General features: G+C 42.3%; 1 protein-coding gene across 1 annotated transcript in view; it reads left to right on the top strand.

Moving 5' to 3' along the window:
• Positions 1–22,854, top strand: part of ENOX1 (ecto-NOX disulfide-thiol exchanger 1) — a 154,700-nt gene that overhangs the window by 106,386 nt on the left and 25,460 nt on the right. Inside the window, exon 10 of the mRNA XM_054382336.1 lies at positions 19,165–19,272. Coding sequence (XP_054238311.1) covers positions 19,165–19,272 — 108 coding nt within the window. The remainder of the gene's footprint in view (positions 1–19,164; positions 19,273–22,854) is intronic.

Genomic DNA, 22,854 nt, shown 5'->3' on the forward strand with positions numbered 1-22,854 from the left:
GTTGAATTTCATTACATTTCTCCCTGCCCAGCTCTCCAGCCTGTCCAAGTCTAGCTGAATGGCAGCACAACCCTCTGGTGTGTCAGCCACTCCACCCAGCTTTGTGCCATCAGCAAGCTTGCTGACAGTGCACTCTGTGCCCTCATTCAGGTCACTGATGAATATATTGAATAGTACTGGCCCCAGTACTGACCCCTCAGAGACTCCACTAGACACAGGCCTCCAACTAGACTCTGTCCCATTGACCATAGCTCTCTGACTTCTCTTCAACCATTTCCCAATCCACCTCACTACCTGATCATCCAGACCACACTGCCTCAATTTAACTGCAAGGGTGCTGTGGGAGACAGTTTCAAATGCTTTACTGAAATTAAGATAAACCACATCCACTGCTCTACCATCATCTGTCTACCTGGTAATGTCCTTATAAAAGGCTATCAGGCTGGTCAGACGTGACATCCCCTTGGTAAAACTATGTTGACTACTCCTAATGAGCCTCTTGTCCTTGATATGCCTAAGGACAGTGCCAAGGATAGGTTGCTCCATTACCTTTCTGGGGATGGAAGTGAGGCTGACTGGTCTATAGTTACTCGGGGTCTCCTTCTTACTCTTTTTGAAGACTGGAGTGACCTTTGCCTTCCTCCAGTCCCCAGGCACCTCTCCTGTCTGCCATGACTTACCAAAGACAGTGGAGAGTGGTCTGGCAATGACCTTTGCCAGCTCCCTCAGCACCTGTGGGTGCATCCCATCAGCACCCATGGATTTATGGATGTCCAGATGACTCAACTGTTCCCTAACCCAGTCCTCATCAAACAAGGAAAACTCCTCCTTTGTTTTGTCTTCCTGTGGTGCCTCAGGGGTCTGGGGCTCCTGAGGACAGTCTCCAGCAGTATAGATGAAGACAAAGAAGGCATTTAGTAACTCCACCTTCCTTGTATCTTCTGTCACCAAGACACCCACCTCATTCAGCAGCAGGCCTACATTGCATCTAGTATTAGTTTTTCCTTCAATGTATTTGGAGAAGCCCTTTCTCTTCTCCTTGGTAAGGTTGAATTCCAAGGAGGCCTTAGCTTTCCTAGTTGCCTCCCTACATCCTCTGACAACAGTCTTATACTCCTCCCAAGTGGCCAGCCCCTTCTTCCATGATCTATAGACTCTTTTCTTCCACTTGAGTTTGCTCAGCAGTTCCCTGCAGTTCTCCTGGCTCCCTTTCTCGATTTCCTACTTGTTGGAATGCTCTGATCTTGAGCCTTGAAGAAATGGTCCTTGAATATCAACCACTTATCATGTACCCCTTTGCTTTCTAGTACCCTGTCCCATGAGATTTCCCCTAGCAATTGCTTGAAAAGGCCAAAGTTGGCCCTGCTGAACTCCAAGGTTTTGATCTTCTTTGGTATTCTTTTCCTACAACATAAGATCCTGAACTCCACCATCTCATGATTGCTACACCCAAGGCTGCCCTCAACATTCACCTCTTTATCCAGACCCTCCGTTTTAGTGAGTATCAGGTCCAGCAGCACTCCTCCTAGTTGGCTCATCCACCATTTGCATCAAGAAGTTATCACCAATGCACTGGAGGAGACTTCTGGACTGTGGCTGGCTGGCTGAGAAGACCTTCCAGCAAATACCTGGGGAGTTAAAATCCCCCATGAGAACCAGAGCCCGTGATTGCAAGGCTGTGGTCAGCTGCTTGTAGAAGCCCTCATCATCTTCATTGTCCTGATCAGCTGGTCTGTAATGAACACCCACAACAGTATCAGTCATGCCAGCCTACCCTTAATTCACACCCACAAACTCTCAACTTGCCACTCATCCACCCTTGCACAGAACTCAATACATTCTAGTTGCTCCCTCACATAAAGAGCAACTCCACCACCTCGCTTTGTCGCACAGTCTTGTCTTTCCTAAAAAGGTCATCCATGACCACATTCCAGTCATGTGAGCTGTCGACCACGTCTCTGTGATTGCCACCAGATCATAACCCCTTGACTGCAACATGGATTTCTAACTCCTCCTGTTTATTCCCCATGCTGCATGCAGGGAGCCAGCTGACCACACCGATTCTACCCTGGGGGGGTGGAAGGCCTTCTGGTCCACATTAATACTAGAACACTGCCCCAACTGGTGCAAGCCCAGCAACAACCCCAGCCCCCTTCAATTCTAGCTTAAAGCTCTGTGAATAAACTCTGCTTGTTCTTGTCCTGGAATCCTTTTTGCCCTGAGAGATAAGCCTCTCCCACGTACCACCATCTATCCTGGTGTCCTACAAAACCAGCCATTATCAAAGAACCCAAAGCCCTGCCTGTAGCACCAGTCTCAGAGCCAGGTATTTACAGACTGGATTCTTCTACTCCCTTCCATATCATGGCCAGGTACTGCAATTACGGAAGAGAAAATAACTTGTGCCTCAGACTCTTCCACAAACCATCCCAAGGCCTTGAAATCTCTCTTCATTCCCCTCAGACTATGGGATGCAGCTTCCTTCCCACCTGTCTGCAAGATCAGTAGAATCATAGAATTGCTAGGGTTGGAAGGGACCCCAAGGATTATCTAGTTCCAACCCCCAGACATGGTCAGGGACACTTCACAGCAGATCAGGTTGCTCAGTAATGAATAATAGTCTGGTGACTGCACCACAGTGAAGAGTTCTCTAATAATATCCCTAATTCAAGCTCCAGGAAGACTCCCTATGATGAGTGTCAACCCTGCATATTGTGCCCTCTGTTTCTGCCAGGAGCAAGTCTCCAACAACCAGAACTCTTCTCTTCCTCTTTGTGGAAGAGGTTGCACTGTGCAGTCAACCCCTGTCATGGCCATGGACCTGCCAGCGCTCATCATTTAAGCTTCTGTCTTCCACCTGACAGGTGCAGGACACAGGGGCCTCTCAATCCTGGCTCTCAACTTCCAGTGCTCCATACCTCTTGTGTAGGAGGTAACTGGGAAGGTGAGGGAGGCTGGGAAGGGGTTCTCCTGCCTCCCTGAGCAGGGACCTATATCCATACTTCAGTATCACTGGCTTCATTAAATTTAACTGCATACATAAATATTGTGCTAAACTTCAGCCTGGTACTAATTCACCATTAAAAAGAGAGAAAAGTGAGCACAAAAATGCTACTAAATCAAAATACTAGAGCCTTAATGCTCATTTCACGTTATTGTAATTCACTACCTGGGGTCTGGGTGAAGGATAATCAAGTCTGGGGAATATAAGTAGATTTCTATTGTAACTTCAAACAAACGTTAATAACACAAGTAAATAACGGAGAGGGACTGATCTCCCAGTTCATCTTGCAATGGACACTGTGATCCCTATTCCTCTGAGAGTTTCTGTGTTCGTGACAATTTTGCTGTGAGGTTCTGAATTTCTAGTTTGCCGTCTCAGGGTCAGACCTACTAACTCCCAGTGCGATATAATTAGAGATGGCCCAAGGAGCTGGAGAAGACATTGCAGATAATCCAGTCTGACAATATGCTGAGGAGGGCAGCAGCACAGAAGCTCAGGAGGTGGAGTTCAGAATATTTGGTGGGAAATTATCAGCCTGTTAAGGAGCTGGATGATAGCTTTGGATTTCAGTGATTAGCCATCATCATGGCACCCCATAACCTTTGTGCTTGTGGTTTTCATACAGTTCATGCATGAATATTTAGAAATAAACCTTTGATTTAGATAGATTCCGTTTTATCTCAGCTTGGTTTTGTAAATGTTGAGAGATGAAAACCTTAGCTGAAATCTGTCGGTATAGCAGGTGCTCAGCATCTATGGAAATCACAATTTCTATGAAATATTAAACATATAGCCAGGGCTTGAGTAGTTATAATTTAACAAGAAGACCTGTATTCCCTTTTATCCTTTTGTATATATTAAAATTCATTTCAGACAAGTTAAACTGAATGCCATTGAATTCCTGAACTCTACATATATGTTGGCATTAAAAAAAAAATCTTCCTCCTTCTTTCCTCTTCATTCTTCTCATCTTTTTAATACACCTCTTCTTCTTCTAACTTTGAAATCTAGGGAGTAAGTGATTTGAGCTGCAGCCTGAAAAGCAGATTTATCTGAGAAAAAGTGGATGCATTTTCATTATCAAGAAATATTTTTGTAAACATGTTTGGTGTGAAACAATAGCAAATAACACCAATGTATTTTTAATGTAATTTCACCATCTGGACATTTTTCAGGATTCTTTGCCACATGTACAGGACTGATGAAATGAGTATTTCCTCTTCCATCACTCCTACTGATCCAAAGTAGCATTAGCAAAATCACACAGATGTTTACTTATGAAATGTACCTTATGGGCAGTGGTTTCAACCTGCTCATTTAGTATGCCTACAAAAAGAAAATCTTGTGGATTCATGACATTGAACTTATGGGGTTTTTAGTCAACTTCCTTCATAAAACTGTGTCACAGTTTAATTTCATACCCACTGTGAGATCTCAAACAAATGGAAATAATGTCTTGTATCCATGGTAACAAATGAGATACACTTTACCTGATTTTTAGATGGAAATTGAATTAACTTGTCACTGCTGCATAGGTGGCATTGCCTTCAATTTATTTCTATATGAGAACACAGATACCAAGCAGATCACTTTCCACATGGCTCTGTTTTTCCAGCAGTTTGGTATTCACTAACAAAGTCAGTGATCACAAGGAAGGATGTTTTAGTTGTGACTATTTTTACAACACTTCACAGCACAGCTGTAAGAGTTTTTAAAATCTTGTCTCTCTTTCTGAAATGTTTTACCAGATACATGACTATAGGTAATGCAGAAAATACCACCTAGCAGTGTTGCTTAAGTACTTCCCGTTGTCAGAATCAGTTTTTAGTGGGTATATCATTTCTCCAAATCTTCAATATTTCAGTTATTTTGTTCCACTTGGAGTAGGAAGCACAATTCTTTTGGAAAAAAAAAATCTTATCAAAATGTTATAGCCATTCCACGAACAAAGCATGAAAGCTATGCTGCTCTTGCTTCTTGTCCACCAAAGAAAATTCTTGAGGAGCTGCGCCTGCCACCTTCATGCTTTGAAACAAAGACTTAGGAATTGACAGTGAGTCACTACTGAATTAATTATGTGGTTTCCAGAACCTTTATAAAATCTGCCTGAAATTGTTAATGTTAGGAGCCTTTGAAAAATGTCAGGTTGCCACACAGGAGATGACACTCGTTTGCATATATCCAAGCAAATTTTGAGGTTTTTACTGATCGTCCAGGATTGTTCATGACTCACCTCCGCAGCACAGCCACCAGTGCAATGGTTCATTGCTCGGATTAGTCTGCAATTTACAGAGCACAGCTCCTTTAGCACGACTCTCTAATCGAACAAGTTAGTTCCACCTTTTCATCAGGCATGGCTGGCCATGGTATGGGGCCACACTTGCATAGCTGTACTGATTCCTGAACTGGTTCATTTGCCAATAGACTGGTAATTCTGCATGGTTCTTCACTGCGTTTTGTAAAAGTATGATCACAGCTCCTTGAGCATGATGGCCTGAATTTAAGCTCTTTCAGGCAAGGGCATCACCCAGAAATCCCCCCTGTGTTTCCACCTATGTTTTCTTCAGGAAATGCATACAAATGCCTGCAGTTCTGCAGGCAAGTGCTGGGGTTTATCTGTGACATTTAAGAGGCACATAATTTCCTTGGTCCCCTAAAGAAACTGACTTATTAGATGAGGTCAGATTCATACTCCTAACACGCAGTAACAGCAAAAACTCTCCTTCATTGTCTGTGATGCATTCAAGTCTAGCTATGGGGTTATTGCACGAGCAAGGAATATGTGGGGGTGTCTTTCCTAAAATTAGTGCTCAAGGTGGAAAGCAAGAACAATAGTAATAGCTGTGGGTGGTAGGCGTAGGGCTGACATAAAGGCTGATACACTGCTGCAAGTGCCACTGAGTCTGTCAACTCAGGCTTTTTATGTAGGACACTGAACATATTCTGGTCCTGTTCATGACCCACATGAGTGTCACTCTGATGAAAGTCATTTTTCTGTCTTCTTTTTTGACCTTAGACAGTATCAATTTCACCCAAATAGCAATGCAGATGGTGAACCTGAGCACTCAGAGGCCAGGAGTTGCCAGAATTACTGCCTCTGTATTTTGCTTTGTATACCTGAGACACACAGTTAATCATCACCTCTTCAATACCTTACCATCTTTGCCGTTCAATATGCATCTCAAGGTCCTACTGCAAAGGCCACATTGCTTCTGACATTTCCTACCTCCTGAGGACTAGCTTTTACAGTTTACTAATCATTTGACATGTAAAATAAATAGCATGTATACCTGAGATTTATACACCTTGGGTTTTAAGGCCTCAAATAAATACCAGGTGGCTATTTCAGACTTTCAGTGTTCATCCAGAGAAGGACAGGCTGATCTGTGATATGCCTTACTGTTGTCAACTGAGAGGCTGAGAAAAGCATTACAGCTTCTTCTTATGCTCACTGCTCCCTCAAAGGAGGATGGCTAGGTTACAGATTTGGTGATGAGGACTGTGGGCTGCACACAGCTTCCCCAGTATAGTCACTGGAAGCTGTGTGATGGCCCTTTTCTCTAAGTGACATGACACAAAGGTCATCTCTCAGATTTTAAGCAAGATCATATACCTCTAATGCATTTTAGCCATTCTGAACAGAAAAGCCAAGGTAGCTCCTGTTGGCCTAGCAGTGCTGCTTTTAAAATTAATTGGATTTCTCCCATTCCCAGCCACTGGAGTTGAGATATTCCATTTTCAGTTGTCTTCCTACAAGCAAAGATGGCATCGCTCAGCTGTTTGCTCTCCTGTTCTATATGAAAAGTAGGGTTTTTTCTCATAGAAGTAATGGAAGAACTGACTATTCCCATGGTCTTTCTGTGGGAGCAAGGAGGAAAAGTACATTTCTATCCAGGAGGTTGCAATAGCTAGCAGGATAGGACATTGTGAGCTTTTCTCACATCACTCTTCTAAACAAGCTAAGCTACCACCTATTAAATCCCAGTAATCCTCAGCTGGCATTTAGGTCTGCAACTTTCACATCCTTCACAGATGTTGTTAACTGTCAAAGCCATTTCTTCCTGTCACAAGCTTTCTGAAACGTCAGAAGTCACAGACACATATGCTGATGACTGAAAACTGCTGACTGCTGACATATGAGCGCAGTGACCATTATAAGAACCATTTACCTTTAAATACACAGGTTCTAGTAGCAGTTTAGCACTGAAATTAACATCATTGTTGAATAGATGGAGCATATAATGGCTATATTTATTAATATAGCCTAAATGCAGAGGCGATTCGTAGTCTTTTTTTTTTTTTTGTCCACCTACCTTTAGCTCACCAAACATCTATTCAATGTATAACCCACCCGGTGCACTTATGCACAACTGTAAACTGATTCTTCTCCAAATGCAGTATTAAAAAGAAGAGTAAATAAAAGAGATAAAAAACCATTGCTCCTCTTATTTGTGTTTTACCTGCTGAATAAATAGACCAGAATAATTAAGTTGGAAATGGTTTTTATTGCTACTCTTGCAGTATAAATTCCAAGTGGATCTTTCTATTTTCCTATAAAAGTAGCACTATGATAGTAATGGCAATATTGATCAACACTGATAATATTACAGGGAATGGATAGAGGACAAGTGTGAGGGACTGGACTCAATGTCCAGATGTTCTCTTCCAGGCCTGTCTCCTCTTCTCTGACTATATAGTTAATTGGGAGCTGGTTCAGAAATATGTCTCTCCCAGGACATATTTTCCAGAGAGAAAAGTTCCCATAAGTATTATCTTTGTCCCTTTGTGCTTTCCAGGGCTCTGTACAGTACTGCCCACGTTCAAATTTCCAGAAAATACTTAGTCTTTCTGATTATATTGAAAACAAAAAGAGCAGCTGGCAATTAAGTGCTAATTATTTACCAGATCTCAGACAAGCCAAATGGGTTCTCCTCTGTGTTTAACAACCTTTCCTTATTGAAAGTAGTGTTTAATTTCCCACTGCTGCCACCACCACTTCCACAATACTAAGGGAAGAGTAAATAAGGGCCCACAGATGAGTTAAGAATCATATTCTTGATAGTTCTTCTAGTGATAAGATGGTGGAGGGTAGCATCTTTTTGCCTGCTACCAGGAATAATGTTAAACTGAGACTGACAGCAAGAATAAACACTTCTGAGAGACATAATCAGGTGCACACATTTTATTTCAGAAATGAAAGAAATCAGCTAATACCTTCATTAATATGCTTGTGTACTCTAGTGGTAGTGAAGGACAGATCTCATAAGTTTTGCAGTCCAGTGATCTTAGATTAATTCTTTAAAGGATCCTAAAGACTAGCATTGGTTTGCTGATTACATAGTTTCCAAATGTGCTGGATGCTGTCATTGTTTTGCCTCCACTACTAGGAATTGTGTTTCAAGGGTAATTACACTGGGTAAATGGCTTCTGTTCCCTAATGTCATTGTTCTAATTAAAATGTTTCACGTTTTCTTATTCTCCTTCAAAATCAATCAAATATTTCTTCTTGAATAGGAAATCAAAATTTAAAAAATGTAATTTGCTTTGTTGAGAAAGAGCATGCTGTATCATGATCATTTGCAGTGTGGTGAAAGAGGAGATGGGATCATACAATTCAATTGTCATTGTCTGGTGAGGACATTTCCACAATGGACAGGTGCAGGTGAAAGGATGGATAAGATGAGGTTGCTATGAATGGATGATCATGCCATCTTTTGACTGTGCATCATACCAGGTGCCAACTGGTTGCCTTGTAGGACAGATACAAGGCAGATACTCAATTCCTTCATCCACATCGTCTTTATTGATGATGTGGATGAAGGAATTGAGTCCATCATCAGTAAGTTTGCAGATGACATGAAGTTAGGAGCAGGTGTTGATCTGTTGGAGGGTAGAAAGGCCCTGCAGAGGGACCTGGACAGGCTCAATGGGTGGGCAGAGGCCAATGAGATGAGATTTAACAAGGCTAAGTGCAAGGTTCTATTCTTTGGCCACAACACCACCAAGCAGTGCTACAGGCTGGGGACAGAGTGGCTGGAGAGCAGCCAGACAGAAAGGGACCTGGGGGTGCTGGTTGATAGTAGGCTGAACATGAGCCAGCAGTGTGCCCAGGTGGCCAGGAGAGCCAATGGCATCCTGGGCTGGATCAGGAATAGTGTGACCAGCAGGACAAGGGAGGTTATTCTTCCCCTGTACTCAGCTCTGGTCAGGCCACACCTTGAGTATTGTGTCCAGTTCTGGGCTCCTCAATTCAAGAGAGATGTTGAGGTATTGGAATGTGTCCAGAGAAGGGCAATGAAGCTGGTGAGGGGTCTGGAGCACAAACCCTGTGAGGAGTGGCTGAGGGAGCTGGGGGTGTTTAGCCTGGAGAAGAGGAGGCTCAAGGGGTGACCTCATTGCTGTCTACAACTACCTGAAGGGAGGTTGTAACCAGGTGGGGGTTGATCTCTTCTCCCATGGAACCAGCAGCAGAACAAGAGGACACAGTCTCAAGTTGTGCCAGGGGAGGTATAGGCTGGATATTAGGAGGAAGTTCTTCACAGAGAGGGTGATTGCACATTGGAATGGGCTGCCCAGGGAGGTGGTGGAGTCGCCATCACTGGAGACGTTCAAGAGAAGACTGGATGAGGCACTTAGTGCCATGGTCTAGTTGATTGGGTAGGGCTGGGTGATAGGTTGGACTGGATGATCTTGGAGGTCTCTTCCAACCTGGTTGATTCTATGATTCTAAGGGCAGAGGGAACATGACACTCATTTGGGATCAGCCTTCTTGCGTTGATCAAGATCAGAGCAAACTGTAAGCCCACCTGTCACCTCACCTATTACCATTAAAGTCAAGGGCTGTATGATATGCCAATCACCACAGTTAGTAAAGGTAGAAGGGAGCTTTATTGCCTGTGTGCAATGGGCTTTAGTCAGATTTCTCCTCTCCACAGGCCAACATCAAAATCAAAGCCCTTTTGTAATCTGCTGTGAAAGCCAGATTCGAGAGAGGGATTCTCAATGCTAGCACTAAATATCTATTAGTAAATTGGGAAAATTTCCCTTCTGAGAAGAGTGTTCCTAAGGACATAGGTCTTTTCCTCATTTGCTGCTTTAAAAGTCTACAGCTCACTGAAGATAACTTCTTTCTTAAGGAGTAAGAGATATACTTAAAAATTACTTGGCAAAGGAAAGCTGAAAACTGCCTTCTGAGACATTCATTGCACCATCCATATTCACTTTCATCTGCTGTTCAACCCCTAACATTGCCCCTTCCTTGTAGGTGTAGATGAATTATTACACTCACAGAAACAAGAGAAATTGAGAGCTAATTATCTGATATCTATTAGGTATTCTCTAGAATCATGGAAAGAACACGTCAGAAGGTACATCTGGAGGTCACATACATCATCCTTCTGCTCAAAGCAGGGGCAGCTCTGGAGTTTTCTGTTTTGCTCAGGATCTTGTCTATCTATATTCTCAATATGTCCAAGGATGGAGAATCTAGAAATTCTCTGAGCCTTTGTTCAGGTGGTTGGCCACCATCACTGCTGAATATTTTCCTTATTTGTAGTATAAATGTTCCTTGTTGAATATGTAATCTATTCAGTCTCAGCCCTCATCCAAGAAAAGCCTGACTCCATCTTCTCTGCAGCCTTCCTTCAAGTAATTTCAATGTGTCTGTGTCCACCCGTCTTCTCATTTGACATATTTCTTGGCTTCAGTCCTCTTACTCTGAGTGCTGTAAAACTGTAGGACCTCTACAGTCAGTTTAATAGAGGGGGAGGAGAGCATGGTGATCCCCTCCCTAAGGAAGCAGCTGGACAGAATTCTTCAGCAGTGCTCCTGCTGCACACTCACCCATCAAGTTTGTGTCTAGCACTGACCCCCTCTGAGGTGTCTAACTTCTGAAGATATGTTCAGCATGGTCTTTTCCTCTGGCCAGAAAGCCAGGAAAACTCACTTTGCAGCTGGATGCCCAACAAGCAGGAGCTGGGCTGTTGGTCCATGTGCGGCTGATCCAGTACCAGCCCAAGGCAGGGAGGTCAGGGCTTAGACTCTCATCATTACAGTCTCCATCATCCATCCAAATGATGCCATCTGCCTAGTTCCTGTGAGAAGGGTGATCCCTGAGAGGTAGGAGGGATGAGAAACACTGCACTACTACACTGTATTTCTTTTCACTCCCTTAAAATACTCCACAATCATACTCTTTGTTTTAATAATGGCTCATCATACATTAGGATGGCATGTATGTTGCCCTTACTGCTTGAGGGCTCATTTCTAAAGCTTCTTTGACTTGTCTTTCACATTCTCCTGTTTCCTTGGTGATTTGTCTGGCCTCGTCAGCGTCTTGTTAGTAATGCATATTTGCTCAGCTGGAAAGTCACTTTCTCATTATTCAAGCCTGCCATGTGCTGGCCATTTGTGATATGAAATCTTGTCTGCCTTAGAAAAAGAGAAAAACACTCCTCCAGATGGTCCATGGAAGTATTGGGAGAGGGATTGATATTTTTATTTTGCAATTGGTTCTGTACCTGAGATTTTATTTTGATTTGCTGTTTCTTTTCCTTCTACCTAAGGAGGATTCTGAAAAGAAATATTTGCCTTCCTTCTGCTCAGTATTTATGAACAGCTTCTAAGAATTTTGAAACATTTACTTTCCTTGCTGAATTTTGTTGTTTTACATTTGACAATCTCTAACTTCTTTTTGGTTTTGCAGAGTAAAGTTAGAAAATACACAGTAAGGTTTTACTTGGGGGAGAAAAAAAAAAGATAATAAAACATCAGAAACTGGGATCAAAAGTGAGTGTTTTGATTTTTAGATGAGGTGTGGAATCCTTTCAATGCCTATAATTTCATACTTTTTAGATCTCTGATTCTAGTGTAGTTTAGGGGATGTCTGCACTTTTGCACAAGTGAGAATTGCTTCCTGGAGTTACTGTTTAATGTACAAACCTTAGTTTCTCTGGGACTGAACAAAAGGTAGCAGAAGAAGTGGGTGCATAAGAAGAGTGTGTCCAGCAGATCGAGGGAGGTTCTCCGCCCCCTCTATTCTGCCCTACTGAGGCCCCCCCTAGAATATTGCACCCAGTTTTGACTCCCCAGTTCAAGAGGGACAGGGATCTACTTGAGAGAGTCCAGTAGAGGGCTACAAGGATGATTAAGGGACTGAAGCATGTGCCCTATGAAGAGAGACTGACATCCCTGAGGCTTTTTAATCTGGAGAGGAGAAAACTGAGAGGGGATCTAATAAATGTATATAAATGTATGAGGGCTAGGGGTCGAAAAGGAAGGGTCAGCCTCTTCTCAGTTATGTCCTGTGACAGGTCAAGGGGCGATGGATCTAAGCTATAGCACAGGAAGTTCCACCTCAACGTGAGGAAGAACTTCACTGTAAGCGTCAAAGGCTCCCTGGAGAGGTTGTGGATTCTCCTTCTCTGGAGACTTTCAAGACCCATCTGGCTGTGTTCCTGTGCAACCTGCGCTAGATTCTATGGTCCTGCTCTGTCGGGGGGGGTTGGACTCAAAAATCTCCAGAGGTCCCTTCCAACCCCTAACATCCTGTGAGCCTGTGATGCTGTGTAGCCTTGGTTGAGATGCAGTCTGCCTGTTTGAGATACATAAGTTTTGCCTTCATTTTAGGCACCTAGTGAATCAGATCTCCCCATTTTTCCTGTATAAGAATATATTCCCTGTAGGAAGTAAGCAGAGAGTAGTATGCTGCCCTCAAGCATTCTATGGATAGGAGAATTCAGTTTGCCTATGTTTACTAGGTGTCTATGATGACCATTCAACTAGGTTGGCTCAGTTAGGCTGTGTAAAACTATCCCTCTTTAACTGATACACTAATTGCAGAAGAATTTGTCACAGGTCTTTTCTGAACAGTTTGCAGCTACTTTGGAAACGGGAGAGAGTTTGTGCCTCCTTCTCATGGCTGAAGAGGCCAGGTTTGCTGAAACTGCCTGCACAATCTGTGATCAAAATCAGCATTCCCACCTTGGAGGTGTTCTTTTGTCTGCTCTTCCTTAGTTGCCTTTCTTTGTGTAACCTTTTCAGATTTCATTTGCAGCAGCTGAAGAGAAAACCATAACCAAAATAGCAGGGGCAGGACCATTCAGCAGTATAAATGCTAAACTTGTGGCAAATGCTGGTTTTCCTTTTTCATTATTCTGTCAGCCTTACAGTATCTTAAGTACAGCCTCAGGCCCTGTGGTCTCTTCTGATCTGCCTCCTTTTTTTTTTTTTAGCATGCTAAGTTGATGGTTTCATGCTGGAAACCATGCTTTCTTTGTGAGATCCTTCTCTGTCCTGCTTGGCTCAGCATGACTACACTTCTAGATATGTCCATAATTTATATTTACATGTACACATGTAACACTGCCTTTTGGGGAGCAATGAAGAACTGTGGGCAGGGAGGAGAGGAAAGAGTATTTCATAGCTGCACAGTGGTACACAACAACAAGCTATTACTTTCCCTTTAGGGCTTCTCATATATTTCGAGGCACAGTGTGTTGTTCAGTTGTTAGCATTCTTGGCCACACTGGCACTGCATTGTACACAGTCTGAGTAATTCAGCTGGCTTCAATAATGCCATCTATATTTAATGTTTCAGGAGCTGCAAGGATTGGTTTAAGATGGTAATTTTCTGTCTGCACTTTTGAGATCTACGCAATAAGGGCGGTGCTGAACTGTCTCTGACAGAGACTCAGCATTGGAAGTGGCAATGCATGGAAAAAAAAAAACCCAAAATAAAACATAGGCATCCTTTTCCCCCCACATGAAGAAGCCAGCTACCCACTTTTGTACAGGGAGGATTTGGTCCTCATGAATGAAGGCATTGAGGGAGAGTGATATTTACTGTTTTGATACAGAGAAGCTCCAGAGTTGCCCTGCCACTGTAAACTAGCAATCTATCTAGCCTTTTTTTTCCTTTTCTTTTTTTTTTTTTTTTTTTAATGTGTGTTGACTAATTGACTAATTTCTGGAGAGACAGCCTGCAGGTTGATTCTTTATTATTTCCTGCTTCTCTGGAAATATGCATAAGAGGCTATCAGTGATGTCTACCAGTCTGATCTGGATTGACTGCATGGCTTCATCTCTCAGGGTCAACCCCACAGCCGTGGTGACAAATGATTTTGGTTGCACGAAGACCAGCTGAGCCTCCAGACTAGTGCTGGTGGAGGTTTCTCTCTCCAGGATCCTCAGAGCTGCAAAGAGCACCTCTAGATACTCTTCTGCTTCCCTTGCATAAAGAAAAGACCCTTGCATAACTTGCAGAGAACTCAAGATACCCAAACAATTGCACACTGAGGACCGCTGGAAGACAATAGAAGAGTGAGCCCCAGGGATTTTCTGGCTGTGTAACCAAGAAGCCACTCTTTTGCCTGAGGAAACTGGGGAACTGCTGTCTGAATGCCAGGGCTGGACCACAAAGTTGGGGAGATCAGGGCTTAATTAAGGGAAATTGCCAGAGAGGTAAGACAAGATTGAAGGAAGGGCTCCTCAATTCAAGAGAGATGATGAGGTACTGGAACATGTCCAGAGAAGGACAACAAAGCTGGTGAGGGGCCTGGAACACAAACCCTATGTGGAGAGACTGAGGGAGCTGGGGGTGTTTAGCCTGGGAAGAGGAGGCTCAGGGGTGACCTCATTGCTGTCTACATCTACCTGAAGGGAGGCTGTAGCCAGGAGGGGTTTGGTCTCTTCTCCCAGGCAACCAGCACCAGAACAAGAGGACACAGTCTCAAGCTGCACCAGAGGAGGCTTAGGCTCGAGGTGAGAAGAAAGTTCTTCACAGAGAGAGTTGTTAGCCGTTGGAATGGGCTGCCCAGGGAGGTGGTGGAGTCACCAACCCTGGAGATGTTCAAGAGAAGCCTGGATGAGGCACTTAGTGCCATGGTCTAGTTGATTGCTTAGGGCTAGGTGATAGGTTGGACTGGATGATCTTGGAGGTCTCTTCCAACCTGGTTGATTCTATGATTCTATGATTTTATGACAATTTAATAGCTGTGCTGGCAGTAGCTGGAGACAAGCCAGCAGGATATAACAGGTAGGAAGTGGGGTAGAAAATGCTGCATGGGTGGGTGGGCACAGCGAAAAGCTTTGGCAGAAAGGCTAGATGAGATGGCAAAATAGATGGAACAGTATCAGACAGCATAAACATTAAAAGCAAGATGAACATTTTCTTATTTTAATTGATTGTGTTGTGTACTTGCAAGGAATCCGAAGGGCAAAAAGAAATATCTATGGGATCAATTTTTAATAAGTACATTTATGTGAAAACCAAAACAATTCTGAATAATTAAATACCATCATCTTGGCATCATTCTTTACAATCTTTATGGAGAGACTATCTATTTATAAGCAGGCATGACAGCAGATCCTGTAACGAAACTTGTCTCATTCCTGCCAGTACAAGTTCCTCTTCTCATTTGCTTCTATCTTTGTCAAACATCACACGTTTGTGCTGAAAATTTTCAGGCTTTTCATCTGTCTTAGGCTGGTATTTTTTTTCAGTCAAACATACCCTTCATTTTCCAAAGTGAGACAAGAAGAGAAAATCTACAGGTATAAGTCCTTGTTACAACTTCTTGGTGGCCTCATCACAGAATCACAGAATCAATAAGGTTGGAAAAGACCTCAAGGATCACCAAGTCCAACCTGTCACCCAAGACCTCATGACCACTAAACCATGTCACCATCCCCTCTTGAACACCTCCAGGGATGTTGACTCCACCACCTCCCTGGGCAGCACATTCCAATGGCTAACAACTCTCTCAGTGAAGAACTTTCTCCTCACCTTGAGCCTAAACCTCCCCTGGCGCAGCTTGAGACTGTGTCCTCTTGTTCTGGTGCTGGTTGCCTGGGAGAAGAGACCAAACCCCTCCTGGCTACAACCTCCCTTCAGGTAGTTGTAGACAGCAATGAGGTCAAACACTCATGAAAAAAAAAATCTCAGAACCTCACCCATGCAAAATTAGTAGCTTCTGCAGCTTTTAGAGATAAATATGAGGGAGAGGAAAAGGAATGGCTACAAAGTTTAAACAATTCTGACATCTTTGGGGATTGGATGGGAAGGTCTCAGCTCTGTGAATGAAAAACCTGACATGTGACTGGGGAGAGGTACCGTAGTTACGGATATTCTGTTTTCTACTCCCATGAAAACCGTGCCCATTTGTTGTCTTTAAAAGTATGAATCTATGCACACATAGTAAGCCTGTAGTAGCTGACAGTTTAGCCACTATGACTGCTGGAAGGTTTTATCTCATATCAAGGTCTTTGCAGCCCATACTGGAAACAGAATGCACATTCTCTTACCCTGGGGAAACTGAGCATGTTGGATACTTTGCTGGGATTCCTGTTCCTGGCTGGTCCAGAGCCAAGTACAAAGATGCAGAGCAGGGTGTATATCTCTCTTTCGTGCTCTCGGAGAGTGTCTTCCTCCCATGCTTGGATAGTTTTGTAAAAATTTCCTCAAACAGAAACCACAAAACATCAGGATCAAAGGAAGGAAGATATAATTAGACTAAGTCACAGTGGCAGATCACAGTGGGAGACGTGAAAATAAAACAGTAGAAGTCTGTGAGCTGATCTGCAGTATGCAAAACTTGGCCATGAAAGAACCTTGAGGGGGGGGTGGGGTGGTGTTTTTTATCAAAAGCTGGAGTAAAACCTCTGAACCAGGCTGAAGGTGCAGTCTGGGTGGTGTACATGGGTTGGACTACATGACCTTTAAAGATCCCTTCCAACCCACACCATTCTGTGATACTGTGCTGTCCTCGGATATGTATGGCTATTTACTTTCTTCAGAGGCTGTGGAACAAACAAGATCTCTTGTGAAGACCTCCTCAGACTGCCTAGTACCACTGAGACCATGATAATCAACTCACATGTATCAAAGTTTCAGATGATTGCTTGGATAGGAAAATAAGGGCTTCACTCCCCAGTACATAATTGGTTAAATATATTCCTGGTTTTGTGTGAGGACCATTTTGTTCATTTTGGCTTCTCCCTTTGAATCATCAGATGCTGGCCACATTAGTGAGACATAACTGCTCAGAGAAGACTCTAACTGGGGGTCAAAGACTTCTTTCTCTTAACAATCCTTACTGTGTTCAGGTGTGTAACGTCAAACAGGTTGCACCTGGGAAGGAGAGAACATTTCACCAGTCCCTGTCTGGTGGCACATCTGCTTACCAAACCTCGTATGTCTCAGCTAGTAAACCATGAGAGGGCTTATACTATCTTTCTGATATCTTGTATGCTCTGCTTCTCTTCCAAGGACTGGAGTCACTTCTTTCTAAATTGGAGATATCAGCTAGAGTTATCCTGGGTGAAGCTTAATGATCTGTAATAATCAGAGATTACGTGAGGTGAATAAATGGTCCCTTCTGGGCAAGAAAGTTAAGAAATGTCTGGAAAGCTATAACTGTGCTAAGGACCTGCATAGATATCTGTGTGTGACATAGGACAGTATACACAAATTCAGTCTATTTTCTGGGGTTGCAGAGAGTAACACCCAAGAGATAAGGTGGCAATCCATCCCTGGTCAGGAAATGCCAAAGCAGAGCTTTCCACACAAGAGTTGTTGGGCAAGAGCCTTGATGGAGCAGATCTTGTTATTTCATGTAAAATACTGAGATTTTAAATGTTCTTGAGCTGTGGTAGAGCGAATACATATACCTGAATGTCTCCTGAAGGCTCCTAGGGAGCAGTCCAGTTGTCATGATCCATCAAAAAGCTAACCTGGCTGGACTGTACAATGTGTGAGATATAATCAGACAGATACCCACATGTATACTCACTTCAGTGGTTGAATTAATCCATCATACTGGTGTTCACTTACAACGTAAATACACTACCAATAACTCCATCGGTCCCTGAAAGGTCATCTCTTTCCAAGCAGCTCTGAAGACAAAGACCAAGTTCTTTGATGCCTTAGAATTCCAGTGCAGTGAAACAAGGCCAGAGATATTTCTAGGTTTGCCATCTGTAACTTACTGAGACGCTGGATATTTGCAACATCACTTTGAGACAGAGTTCCCACTCCTAACAACAAGCATAAACTAAGCTTTAGATGCTTAGATGCATGTTTAGATCAGTAACACATTAGTAAAGCCATTCCTCATTCAAGGAATGTGCTTACAAGCAGTAAGTCTCTGTCTCTGGAGACTTTCAGGACCCATCTGGATGTGTTCCTGTGCAACCTGTGCTAGATCCTATGGTCCTGCTCTGTAAGGGGGTTGGATTTCAAAGGTCCCATCCAACCCCTAACATCCTGTGATCCTACGATCCTGTGTTGCCCTAGCAAATCATAGCTTCCTTTCTTGATCACTAAGGATCATAAGCTCTTTTTTAATCTTCTGTTTGTGTCTTGTAGCTCTTCAGTAGTACCTAACATTCATCACATGAATACAAAAATAGGTTATTTCAGAATTAATTAGATCTACTGATATGCTCTTAACAGTCCAAATAAATCTATGCAGAACCTAATGCTAGCCAAGACTAGGGGATGTAGGCTTTTAAAGATGTCCCCACATCCCAGAATTCTCTTCATAAAAACAGGGTTTAGTTATAGCTTTTTGTTTTGACAGTTCAGATCAGCAGGATTCCTAGCTGATATATTGATTGTAGGGCATCAGTCTTCCTGATCTAATAAAATACCACAGCACAAGGGAAAAAAAAAAGGAAGCTTTTGTCTTCTTGGCAAGTCAGTGTGAAAGCTTTCCAGAATATTGCTTTGCACAGAATGAAAATGGCTGTGGGCCAATGACTAATTATATTAAAGGGCTGTGCTTTTAAATTATTTATGTACCCTAGTGTTTACCCTGGTATTATTAAAACCACCACATATACTTCTACAAATAAGATTTTGGTTCAGATGAATGTGACAGGCGCTCTGTGGCTGATATACTGTACCAGGAGTTTCTACTTTAATGTAACAAATAGCTTAACACACATTAACAGATGCATTACTTGTGGAGCACTGCTGCAGAAGGAGATGCAGATGAAAATAATTTACCTTTGGTCCATTTAGACACAGAAAATTATGCAACGATAATAAATGTAGGAGCAGACTGGAAAGCATTGTTTTAAATGAGGATTTATCAAACTGAGGATTTAAAAGTGCTTTGGATTCAGAGGACACTAACTGGAAACTTCTTTTGTTTGTGCAGCAATTACTGAGCATACAGGAAGAATTAAACAACAAAAAGTCTGAACTGGAACAAGCCAAGGAAGAGCAAACACATACTCAAGCAATGCTTAAAGTCTTGCAGGAACAGGTGAGTGCTTCTGGTGGGAGAATAATGCTGGCTTAGGCATGCTAAGGGGATGGAAGACTCATGGCTTCACCTCCAAAATCCATTAAGAGTCTGACCACAGAATATGCTGTGAGCAAGACGTAACCTTATGTGGCCTGTGTGTCTGCTCTGATTAGCATTTGAGAACGCAGCTGAGGCTAACACAGAGTTTGAGAAAACGTAGTAAAAAGAGGCCCTTATTTTATACTCTCCCATATTTCATGTCTTGATTAATAGTGATGTGTTTTTACTCTGAATTTTAAAAATAAATGTTGGGAGAGTTAAATATATCTGAAACAGAACAGCTTGGCATCTCCTGTGTTATTCATGCAGATATGAGCATATGAAAAAAATTGTAATGGCATTAAAAAGGTAGTTATTAATGCACTTATTTAGGCAGTGAGAAGCAAACCTCGGTATATCTTATCACTACACCTTCTTTGATACTAAGGTGCCTGTGACACTGAGAAGTATATTTGATAGTATCATTTTATAAGCATCACAAGATGAATAGTTACACAGCAAAAAGAAAATCTGGTGCTAAATAGGTAAATGTGGAGATGAAACAATGCCTTGTGTGCAGGCACAGTGTGCACGAATACCTGTTGTCTGTATAGACCATGTGGCTTGGACACACTGAAATCACAAATCCCCACCTGTGCTGCACAGTCTCTGTTTTAAGACCTTATTTTAATACTTTTTATATAAACTTTGGCTAAAATATTTACTGGCTTGATTGTGTATTTGCATTTTAAAGACTGTGGGTTCTGAATTGCTTAGATGGTAGAGATTCAAAATGCTAATAATACTTATGTTCAAGATTTTTCAGCATACGTGTCTGAATATGTCTGCAAACAGGTTTATACATTTAATATACATGTTGGGAAAAGTAAATTATGGTTATTTCAGATTTTCTTAATACTCTTTATGAAAGCTGAGACATAGTTCCACGTTTAAGTGTCTTTGAACATATCTAGTGACAAATATACTCTATGAACTAATAATTCAAATTCTGGGGGAAAAAAATAAACCTTTTATGTTCAGATGCATGTTCTTAGCACTTATGGTTACAGAGACAACCTTCTAAATGAGAGCTGATGCAAGACTGTATTTCAGAAAATGCAATGAGGAAGAATGGATTTGGTAATGACCAAATCTTTAGAAACACAGATTCCACTGATCTCCTGAGTTAATTGCATCTCATTTCCATTTTTACATGTCATTCAAGGTATAGTTTTATAAAATACTTTGAAAAGAAAAAAATGAAATTACATGAAGTTATTTTACATCTTGGTAGCAATTAGATGCTGCAAAAACATATAGGAAGATCTTACAATGCTAGGCCCCAGCAGGGACCACCAGGGCAGACTCTTGAATCTCTGCAGACTCCTACTAATTGCGAATCAAATGTGCACTCATGCTAGGCAGACAGAAGAAACAGTAGCTGGAAGAAAGGCAGGATGGATCTGCATTTCTCTTGAGAATTAGCTATGAAACAGGCCTAAGGCCAAGACTGTTAAGTAGCCAGAATTCCTGAAGCCAGTCTGCTTCTCTAACAACCCTGAACCAGTTCCAAAATGTTCCAGAAGTCCTCGTAGTAATGACCTCCACTTGCCAAGGTTCATGGCTTTGCTTCACAAGAACTACAGCTGATCTGTGTGTTTTATCCACAATGGGTATTGAAAATCACCTAGCAGAGTCAAGTAAATATGAAGATTTCTTTAAAAATGAGTAATACCAGGTTCTCACCTCAATTATATGGCTTGGTTTTGTGATATGTTTGCTAAAATCTGCCTTTCCATCTCAACCTGGCAGAGGAATTCTGCCTTGCCTCGCTACCTGTGTCTAAGCATGTCTGCTGGCTCAGCACATCTTGTGCTCATCCAATTGCAGCAACCCAGTCGCATCCAGACTGGGATGTCCTGCTGGGAGACCTCTCATTTGCTTCTGCATCACGGTACGCTTCTATAGCCAAAAGGCTTCTGTATCATCATCTGACTCATCTCTCTGGTTGTCAGAGAGATTAACACCCACTGGTTTGAGTCAGACCTACCTCACCATAGCATTAGACTTACCAGAGACTTCTAATTCCTCAACCCTTCTCCTCTCCTTTCAGGTAGGCCCTTGGTTGTTACTGGCACTAGTTCAGTGTGTTACTTCAGCATATTCTCTGCTGGTAACATCACTCTTGCCACCGACCTGCGATGGAGCTGGCCTAGGGGGTAAGGCAAGTCCTGTTTTTCCAATATTGTATGTTTTTCTGAGGTTTCTGTTCCAACATTCCACTATTTAGGATTTGAGAGAAGAATACAATTTTAATTTTAATTTAGAAAAATAAACAATATTGGAAAAAGATACTTTACCCCTTTAGCCTGTGGAAATGCAGCTGCACATTTTCTATCTACAAGTTTTTCATCACTGTCTCCACCAGTTCACCTCTACCTCTTGCTGCAGTGGTCCTATTGTTGATGTGAATGGTGGCACCTTCTTGCCCTTGTCAGTATAAACTGCAAATTTTTTTTGAGGGTTTTGAAAGATGAGCATCAATGAATTGAACCAGGAGACCTGACAGTTTTGCTGCCCCCGGCTATTCTTTGAACTACTTTATCAGAGATTGCTGCCCCTTTCCCTTTCTGTCAGGACTGGTTTAGTGGCTTGAGCTGGTTCCTGAACTGGTGCAGTTTACAACCCTGCATAATAAGGTAGGCAGAGACCATGGCCTGCTTAACTTAATTGTCCGGTGGGAAACTGTGGGAAGCTGTGAGAAATGAATCACACACAATTTAGTTGTTATTGCCACATGGGTAAAAAGATAGTGAAGATAAGCTAGATGCCCTGGGGTAGTAGACCACTTCTGAGTCAGACACCTAATCAGAATATAATACTGTTGCATTTCACTTGGATTTTAGGACTGTTGTCATTCAGAGTCATTATTACATCATCAACCCCAGCTTCTTTGGCAAAAACCAAGGAATACAGAGGAAAGTTCTATTTATTGTTCTCTGTCTTCCCCCAGTGTAGATACTCACTTTGAAGTAAGTTAGAATGAAAGCATGACTCTTTGGAGATTTAACTAAAGAGTAAATGGTTGAGTGCTTCAGTTAAATGTACAAACCTTCACATTTTATAGGCTCAAGAGGGCTGTGGTGTCTCCTCCTTTTATTTGCTCAATCACAGGATGAACTGCATATTTCACTGTGGCTTCAGACGTGACTGAGGACACTCCTTAAAAATCTCTTGAAAGTTCTCTTCAATTTTACCCAAAAAAGCTAATTAAGAAGGAAAAAAAAAAACAGGTTCACATTGTGTATTTGGAATTGGCAGTGCCTCCTTTGTTCTTCTGCCACTGGTTAAATTCTCTTTACCTCCTTTTCCGTCATACCCAGGAGCCATGTCAGTTATTTAGATGCTTCCTCAGGAAGGAAATGTACAGTAGCATTTCAGCATCTTAAACAGCTCAAAATATATTATTCAAAAGTAATCATTAGCAAAATGCTATTTAGCTAGTGGCAACTTGCAAATATTGTAAAGTTTAAATTAATAGCAACAAGAATGGGAAATGAA

The sequence above is a fragment of the Indicator indicator genome, chromosome 1, assembly GCF_027791375.1.
Source record: "Indicator indicator isolate 239-I01 chromosome 1, UM_Iind_1.1, whole genome shotgun sequence".
NCBI classification, from domain to species: Eukaryota; Metazoa; Chordata; class Aves; order Piciformes; family Indicatoridae; genus Indicator; species Indicator indicator.